The sequence below is a fragment of the Eurypyga helias genome, unplaced genomic scaffold, assembly GCF_000690775.1.
Source record: "Eurypyga helias isolate BGI_N326 unplaced genomic scaffold, ASM69077v1 scaffold3315, whole genome shotgun sequence".
Lineage (NCBI taxonomy): Eukaryota > Metazoa > Chordata > Aves > Eurypygiformes > Eurypygidae > Eurypyga > Eurypyga helias.
The window spans coordinates 1-9,952 of record NW_010253198.1 but is presented as its reverse complement, the minus strand read 5'-3'; the positions used below and the strand labels follow the sequence as shown (position 1 = coordinate 9,952).

At 39.7% G+C, this 9,952-nt stretch overlaps 1 protein-coding gene across 1 annotated transcript; it reads right to left on the bottom strand.

Annotated features, from left to right (window-relative positions):
• Positions 1 to 7,482: 7,482 nt before the first annotated feature.
• On the bottom strand, positions 7,483 to 8,397 carry LOC104503058 (biotin--protein ligase-like; the record flags this gene model as incomplete). Its single annotated transcript, XM_010152572.1, has 2 exons — positions 7,483 to 7,651; positions 8,184 to 8,397. Coding segments are annotated over 2 exons (383 nt in total), but the record flags the coding sequence as incomplete, so codon positions are not given.
• Between the last annotated feature and the right edge of the window lie 1,555 nt (positions 8,398 to 9,952).

The following is a 9,952-nucleotide window of genomic DNA, read 5'->3' as shown; positions in this document are numbered from 1 at the left end:
GTGCTCTGGTGCCAGCAGGAAGACATGTTACAGATCTTATTTTTGTTATTTTATAGTGTGCAACAAAATTAAATGATAGGTGTTATATGCAGAGATTTCTATGAAGAACATTTTTTTCCTTAACCCTTCCTTCTCAAAATACATTCAAGATTTTTTTTTTTTTTAAATCATTATCATAAACTATACACTCTAGTTTAGGTATTTTTGACAAACTGTGTGAAGCCTTACATCAACTCTCCACCCAGGCGTTAAACATCTTGACAAATGAACTCTGTTTAGAGTGGTGACTTTTAGTATCCATAATACAGCTGTACTAACTAAAGAGAAACTCAGTTTGGAAAAAGCTTATTTATTAATTATCCAGAAGTTTTTAAAGTAAATAAATAAAACTAAATTTGATTTATTTAACATAGATTTCAGTGCTCAGAGATTGTTGCCACCACCGTTTATCTTGACCAGGAATGATATGACAAATACATACATACAAAAATGCGTATTAAAGGGTTACAGGTCTTTTCATGGCAAATTGGGCCAAATCATGGAGTAGGAACGAAAGAATATTCCCCATAAAATGCTGTAATAAGAAACTTCTAAAAAATGTGTTTCCATGAGTATTCTGGGAGAAAACTGTGCAGATTTTCAAACAAGCCAGCCAAAAATACATTTTAATAACAGCAACAGAAACATTTTTGTGATAGTCAATGGAATAATGAACATGCATGCTTTATTTTAAACTTACCAGTAGCCTTCCGAAGCCTGAAGTTCAGCTTTTAACACACTAAACTTTTTTAAGCATAAATCTCAACTGCCAACACAAAGGTAAGAGTAACGTTTGACTGATCCCTGCCCTTCACCACGGCAGCGGACGATCCGGACACAGACGATCGACGGTCGCTGCACAACCACCACCACCGGAGTCGCGTTTGAGTTAAAGCAGTGGGTGGGTACGTCGGGGTTTGGAACGGAACGTCTCGTTTTTTCCCCGTGAACTGTCGTGAGGCACAGACAGCGCACCTTGGCATTTTGTCCTGCTCGCTAGGGACAGGTTTCCCCCCTTGTTTACTTCTCTGCAGAGTTTACAAATGAGGAGACTGTGTGTAACTGACAACAGTCAGTCCACTCTAGTTTTCAACCACTTCCCCAACCAACTTTGTGTGCTCCTGATAAAACAAGGAATGGCTCCCTAATTAACAGCTGTAAATATCAACAATACAGGCTGCTGTAGATCCAAGGCAGCTACACTTGGCTGTATTTCTTAGCCCAATTCAAGGCTAGTTTACATTTTTAAAACTCTCTCTCACCAGACTCTCTCTAGCGGCCTTTCCTAAAGAAAATGCTTACCTGTTTGTGCAACATGGAAAAACACTTGCTCAGATTAAAATGTAATGGAATACACACTTTTTATTTACATGCTCTCCATCTTTTATACGCAGCAATGGCATCCTGTCACCTCCTTGCATGTACGAGCATTTATTGCTGTGAGTACACAAAAATACTTCTAAAACATGTTTGAAAACCACTTTCAGTATTTTTATTGCTTCCTATCAAAAGGTGAAGGTAGAAGGCTTTAAATTGATGTTCACATCAAAGTTCACAGCTGTCTGACTTCATTTGCTAAAAAAGCATGAAAAATACCTTCTGTGAGAAACATAAAGTACCCCTCATCAGCCATTACCAGAATATTGACTTCCAAAAACCCAAAAGGGCAGAACCAAACCGACATGTTCACCTACTCACCGCAACTGTGCGCCGTGGATCGCCTAATGCTACGGAAGTGAGTGAGTCCCCACAAATGCTGTGAGTGAACAGTGTTGGCGTTCTGACTCTGTAAGTTGAAGCGACGAGACCCAAGTTGGCTTTACAGTGGCTTGGCTTAACTGCCTCCCCAGCCAGCGCTTCTAACGAACGGGCCCAACTCCTGAAAAGAGGCAATTATGCGAAGTCTTGTATGTTAATTTCGTTAAATTAAAACCATGCCCTGTGAAGGAGTAACTGACCTTGTTTGCATCATTAAAAAGAAACCTGATGCATAGCCCTCGCACTATGCTTTTCTCCATACCTCATTAGTGGCACTGCCGCACACAAAGTCAATCTGCTGTAGTTTTCTGTTCTTGTAAGTACTTCACACTATAAAAACATGTTTTCAGGAACGTACAAATTAGGCTTCGGTTAAAAAAAAATGCCATTGATGTTTTTCAGTAAAATACCACAAAATATTTTTCCAGCGTCTGCCTTGTTACTCACACTTTCAGGCAGTATTCAATGAGCCTGAGCAGAGGAGGTGTTCCATCATCCTCCCGCAGATGTTTTACTGTATGCGATATTCGGGTACACGAACTTTCCCCGCCAGGCAGTAACAAAATCAGCTCTGCATTCACACATGACAACACAGGGTAGTTTTAGAAAAGAGCTGTGATTAAAAAAACAAATGCGTGAAACACTTTTCCTGCCATTCCAAAAATCGAGGGAGCAGTTGCACATCTGGAATGCCAGTAAATCGTACTGAGAGAAAAATATGACTTCTAGTCAGTCAGACTATGGACGCCGATGGCACACCCACACTGCAGAACGTGGCACAGCCGTGGACAGGGACAATGTTCTCAATAATTGGACAAAATCATGTCACAGAAGTGGAGCGTGAATTGGAATATGTTATGAAAAATAACCTCATTTCTCTCTACCATACTTGTTTGAACCACTATGGACAACTTTGCCATGCGACTTGACAGGAGTTCAACTCTTAGGGGAGTTTGGACCTAGCAAGTAAATGGTATGGAGAATGAGAGAGAGGAGGGAGAGAGGGGGAATATTTTACTCAAATGTAAAGTTGGAATCATTAATACCATACGGAGGTGTCAAAGTTTTTATCTTATGAATGCTGGAAACACCTCAGTGTAAATGAGGTGACAAGGGAACAGACTTCTCTCCAGATTGCAGTGGCCCTGTAATTTGCAAAAGGGTATTAAAGTCATTTAATGACTTCAAGTACAGTGGACAATACATGTAAAATTGGAGAATATCTCCCTGAGATGAAGTGCAAATGAATGGAAAACCTTCCAGAATACTGGTATTTCTCTAAAAATCACAAAACAGGACACCAAGTATTTTTTTCAACATTTCAGTTGTAGTTTAAAAAGAACACAGAGAAAATTCTATTATTCCATTTTTTTTCCTGAACATTAGATTTTGCTTTTTTTATATGATGCAGATAAAAGCTATTTGGCAAATGTAGGTGAAAAAGCACGCAGAACACCCAACCTATTAATGCTCAGAATTATATATGTATTCCCTAAAAATGTAAAGCATTTTTGCTTATTTATTATGTAAAACAAAACTGTTAAAATGTTAATAAAATCCTGTAGCCAAAGGAAAAGTGAGTTGGATTTCTTCTTGAACTACAAAACACAGGCTTTCACAAACAAAAAATATTTGAAAATTTATTTCAATTGTAATATGTCCTACATTTTACAGTTCATGTACCATAAAATAACAGGATTTTCTAATTTATTGTATTTTAGCCACGTTGCATTGTAAAGGAAGACATTTGGAGACCTGAAAATAATACAGAATCACTAATGAAAGGCACCAGTGCAAGACACTCAGACACGACAGCAGTTTACAGTTCTTCCCTGCAGTTCGTTTCTCTCAGCCACGCATTACGTGGCCGCCGCCGGTGGCACGCCCCATTTTCTGACCTCTGTTCTTTCCTCAGCCCAGACTTAATTTCTTTGGCGTCTGATCAGCGCGGTGCGTCGCTGCAGTAAGTTCTGCACGCGAATGCTTTTATCAAACCATGCACCCCCAGGAATCGGCTCTCTGCAGCACAAACCTTTGTCACGACAGATATTAAGCTGTACTTCAATATTTTTGGTTTTTATATAGCTACTGTGTATTCCAACGTGGTTGCAGAGAGTAATTTTTTTAGACTGCTGAGGTCGTGTAGCTGAATCGGAAAAAGCAAAGAAATAACAGAAATCATTGTAGAGTGAAGCAGCAGCACAAAGAAACACTTTAATATTATTTCCAGGTAATAGCCCTTGAAGTAGATTATATTTGTTGGATATATGTAAAGAAAAATGCTCTGAAGTCTTAGAAAACCTTTTACGAGAAGTGAGATGCACAGCTTGAACTCTTAAATGTTACATACATAATTACTTTTTCAAACCTCTGGAACAGCCTTGGTGCTGACCGCACACAACCCGCTTTACTCCTGCTGCACAGGACAGGTGCCCACACACCCGGCTTGCTCTCCACAAGTTTTCCTATCAATGAACAGTCTCTACAAATATTTTCACAATGTGTAATGAGAAATGTTATAACAGAGTCCAGGAGGAAAAAAAATGAGGTCACAGAAATATGGACACTCTAATAAATGTTTTTTGAAAGCACTTCATCAAGAAAATAGTTTAAGATATGACATCAGCCTCACAGTGGAAGAGGTGTTTTACCAATCTAGACATTTGAATGAAATTAAACATTTCCAGTGCATTACTTCTGGACCTGGAGTTGTCTAGTTCTCTCCATAGCTGTGTCCAGAGACAGCCTACACCACATATGCCCATCACACATGACAACAATAATGGTGACTTTAATACAAAAGTGTGGCTCACTGGGTGTGCCGAGTTCGGGAATTTTCTTTGTGATGTCCTTTGGTTCTTCTGAAGGAAAGGTCAGGTTTGTACCAAACGCTTCATCCAACTCAAGGCTGCTTCCCCAAAACAACAGGTAGTTTTATACACACAGCATAGGCCACTAAAAAGTAGAGGTGATGGGCTTCGCCCCTGCAGCACCCACCTCTGCTCTGACAAATCCATGCTTGGTTAGTTCTCATTTGCAGAAAGTTAGTTCAATGCTAAGATTCATTCCAACGCAAAAATCTTCAGGGAAAAAAAAAAAAATCTTTCAGCTCAAAGTGAAACCAGAACAAGCTTTTCACTAAGGTGCCTATGAAGAAATCCAAAAGGAACAATCGCAACCGGGAAATATTGCAGCATTTGACTATTAAAAAACCCATCTGCCTGCTGCTCAGATGCTGGGGCAGCACAGCTGAGTGAAGGTTTGCAGGTCCATTCTGCCCTTCTTCACACAGGGAGATGCTTTATCATTTCCCCCATCATTCTTTTACAGCATTTGTCCCTAGTGACAAGAGAGCGTGTTTTACAACAGCAATTCAAGTCAAAACCTGATGCATGATGTGGTTGCTAAAAGAAATATCCACAGGCACCCATCAGTCTACAAGGAACATGAACGAAATCAAAGGTGCTTCCTATAGCTCACCCTACAGTACCAAACCAGATTGTTTTAGCTATGAACATCAGGCTGAGGTACAGAACTAGAGTTTTGTAAAACCCTGTGGTTGGAAAGACAGTACCAGAGCGATGCTTTCCACAGCTGATCTGCAGCAGCATGCGCTGCTCGTACAGTGCTTCGAGGAAAAGGTACAAAAGAAGTGACGTGCACAGGGAAGGTGCGGGGGTGCATATTATATTTGTATATGTAAATGGGCTCTTCTTTGTAGTTAAACTTTAACTCAGACGTGTTTCATTTAATTAAAATACGCATCAACACATGAGTCTGAAATAAAGATAGCTGCCAAAAATTAAGAGCCCAAAGCAGCTTTGAAAGCATCTGGTGGGGAAAAAGCAAAAAGTGGCGTTCATATGTATCATTTTAACCATGCCAATTAACACCTGTCTACACTCCATGGTACAGTTCTGTGGAATACTGGTGTGCAATCCCATATGATGCAGATCACGAGGGAAAACAAAACAGCAGGGGACGGACAACCAGGCACACAGACAAATCTACTGTGATATGGAGCATAAAACCCTAAATGTAATAGGGACAACTTAATTTCTAGCACTTGCTGCCAAACCCCCTAAACCCCAATATGTGAGGATTACTCCAAATTACCATTACAGACTAGCTTCCTTGTTTTAAGACTTCTTGGCTTTGTAACTGAAACAATCTACTAACATGTTCAGATTGTTTATGAGGTGAACTTTAACCTAAAAACCCCATTTCTGGCTAGTATACAGAAGTCCTTTATGAAACCAATTTGGCTGACCCACCTTCAGTAGAGACAAGGTAAGGCAATAAGCAGGGCTGCCTACTTGAGGAAATGAAACTGGCCACATCACACCTATGACAAACGTTTCATTTGCGGAGAACCATCTGAAGTGCTGTGGTGGCCAAGCCGCCGGCTGCAAATTCGCCTTGCCTGGGAGAAAAACCTGACAAGCTGCCATTGCATGGAAGCTCCCACACACCTACTTCATGATGCTTTCTGATCATGACTGAGCTGTTACACCTAACCTGGAACTGGGCAGCCAGCCCCCAGAGGAAGCGTTTTCAGGTCAACAGATGTTAAACCTCTTGCTTTTAATGGTTAGCAGCAAAACCAGATGCCCTGCTGTGGGAAAGGGAGTGACAACAGAAATGATGGAAGAGAATTTGGCCACAAGGTTGACTGCATGTCTTCTCTTTTTCACTGCAGTAGTAGTTTATGGCAGGGATTTTAAGAGCTGGGCATTTTTCTCTCATTTATTCTCTTAACTACATTACTACTATAATCTAATTACTATTAAATTGTAAACTATTTAGATTTCCCTCCACTGACATGGGATTCCACAGTAACCTGGATAAGAGGACTGCAACTAGGGATGCACTTCTCCAGTGGGCTATCTTACAGGGACTGAAGCCTCTTGGAAGACTATGATTCAAAAGAGATGCAAGATGATTTACTCAGATCCAATTGACTAAGAAAAGCCGAGTACAAATAGTGTGGATAACCAACCACAGTTCTTAAGGGCTGATGGAAAACTCTCCAAAAATTCAAGGCAGCCATGAGAGAGTTGCAGACCTCTGACCCACACACAGGATGGGAAACTGTTGTACAGGCCCATGTGGAAAAGAATCAAACCAACAAGCTCTACACTTAGACCGGAATTTAAACACACAGGTAATCCCAGTAATTCAGAAATGTATGATGAGCTCTTCCAGCTGTTTCCACTGCAAACAACACATTAACCAGAATTTAGCTTAAAAAAACATAGTAAAAATGTAAATACTGTACGGGATTGTGCTAAAGCACAATAAAAACACAGACAAGCAAAAAGGAAACATTTAGCCACTTTGGTTTCTCAAATATAGTGTGCAATTGAAGAAGAAGTTCTGTCCTTCGCAAGGTATTCCTTTGCAAACAGGATCCCTTTAAAGAATTGATGCTTACAAAGAATGGCAACATAGATGTGTTTATAGATGTGTTTTAAAGTTAATCCAAAAGAATAAAGGCCTTAAGCAATGAGATAATTACCTCTTCTTAACTGTGGAAGTTATCCATGTCAAAGAACAAAGGTGTCGGAAAATCAGAAGAAAAAAAAAAGTCAAGCTATCAACTACTTTTCCCACCTTGAAGCCAGTTTAGCTGCTTGGTGCCATACACTAAGAGCCTCCCTTCACTCTCATGAGCTCTGAGGTCAACTAATGCTTTGGGATTATGAGGTTTCTCAGCATGTCAAACGAGTTGCCATCAGGGTGCACAGACTCCACACCCTTGCCTTCTTCATGAACTTGAAGGAATCCATAATCATCTATCCCGACTATCCATGCCATTGGGCCCTCTTCATTGTAGAGACGGACTTGCTTACCACTGCAAACAAGAGAACCAGACCGTTAGGAATTAATTGATGGAGACTGCACAAACAACTAAGAAGTGGCTTAGAGGACTAGTGTCTAGCAGAGTAATTTTATTTCTCACCTCACTGGTTCCTGATAGAGCATGATTTTCAGCAGCATTTTCTACCTGCTTTAATTCATTTATGTGGAATTAACAGTTCATCCAAACAGTCTATGGAGGTTTGGGGTTTTTTTTTTGTAAAAGACAGGAGTACAGCAGCTTCATTACTAGCTAAACAAAACATTCCCAATTCCCTTTGTTTTGAGGTGATACGTGTAAAATACCTAGAAGCATTCTTTAACTGCTGCTGCTAGTCCATTGATTTTGCTATGTGATATTTTCATTCTCCTTTAAAATAATTAAAATAATACATCCTACTTGGGAGTGTAGGATGTATTTAACTTGTTTTAAAGGCGATCTAGTAGAAAATATAGAAAAAGACAAATTATCTATGAGTTCTTTTCAATTTTCTTAACAGAAAGTTCGAGAAGAATATTATACTTACCTGTGTGCCCAGTACTTGTAGTAACGGGGAAGAACTCCGTTGGGCCCTTTCTCCTGGAAAATATCTATAAGCCTCTCTAGCACAGTTACAGTTCTTGCAATAAGACAGTCTGGAGTTAAAGCCTTCAGCTTTGTCCCCTCTTCCTTGTTAAATTTTGTGATGAGGTCATTGATGCATATGGTGGGGTTGCTGTTATTCACATTAAATCCAAAGCCTGAAGAAGACAAACCAAAAGAAGAGGACAGGATCTATAAATACCAACATGTTGTTACCACCAGGAAGTTAGTACTTAATTCAATCACTTGACACAATTACCTCCAAGGAATTTTTTAGTAACTGTTTTTCTTCAGCCCCTCACACCTTTAAAACTTCCTACTTGCATAATTACAAATCTCAGTCCAGCTTTTCTTGGTTTCTTGCCCTTAAAACTCCTCCTCAAAATTGTAGAAGCAAATCCATTGCAGTCCCTTCAACCTCACACCATCCTATCAGTGAGGGTTAGGAAGATGGTAAGTGATGACTTGCACATTGGTTACAATAACATCAAAGTGAGAAATTCCTTTACTCCCTGGAAGCTGACAGCTAATTGAGAGTGAATCATAGATCATACATTAAGATGGATCCATTAAGATGAAGATTAAGATCTTCCAGCCTAAAATTTAAGAAACCTTTCTGTTTATTACAGTTAGCTGACTGTATATTCTGAAAATTAACCCTTTTTACACAGCTGATAAGCCTTATTTGGCTTGCTCTGAAAAGCCCAGAAGATTTAACTTTGCTGTGTAAGACTCCAGTTTTCTTAATCTATCTTACCACAGCATATCGTTTAGAAGCCTCAGGTCTCACTGAGATTTCTCCAGCTAGAATAACCTTGGCAGATCGCCTTTCTTATTTAAATGTGGCTCTTGGGGTCTTTTTTGCAGCCTGCTGAAACAGGCTTGGAAGGATGTAGAGAAATAAATTGTATTAGCTGTTTATTTTTTTCTCCTAATAATTTGGATTTTTCTTTCCTCAGACATTTGGGATAAAACCTCAGCCTGTCAATCAGGTTTAGACAAGATATACCTCCATCTGCAAGAAGGTCCAGAAGCACTGTTTTATTAATTTGCTATTAAGGAGACTGTTTATGTATGGAATTAATTTGTATTAATTAAAATAAAATGTGCCACACCAACAGATGCCAACTCAGCTGTTTACACTCAAATACAGTATAAGTGAAGAGAGAGTGATTGTGACCATTAAGCAGTGATAGGTACTTCCAGGGTGCATAACAGGGTCTTGGAGTCCATCTGCAGGCTCAGGGCACTCAGGCATGTATGTAGGGAGATCACTGCTTAGGAATCCAAAAACTGAAAAGGACATGAGAGACATACTGAGATGAGGAGCTCAGCTGAGGCAGAGGCATTTGGCGATACACACATCACTGACATGATGGAATAGATCCTTGGATCCTACGTGGGAAGTAACTTTCAATCTTAGAAACTTCCAGACAAAAGAAAGTTGATGAAAATGTACAGCTCTGTACATACCGCCAAGATGACTCCTAGGGGACATCAGAGAGAATGCATACAAAAAGTTTCCATTTGAATTTGAACATTTTGGTTTAGGATAAGAAACACAAGGACCAAAACTAATATGCAATGTGCAAAGAGATATTTGGTAAGATGAATTGTTTTTGGAACCATTTGGATTTTCTTGTGTTAAGCAGAACAGGCTCTGTAAAATCATAAGGAAGCAGTAAATTCTGGAGAAGATTCACTGCTCACCAG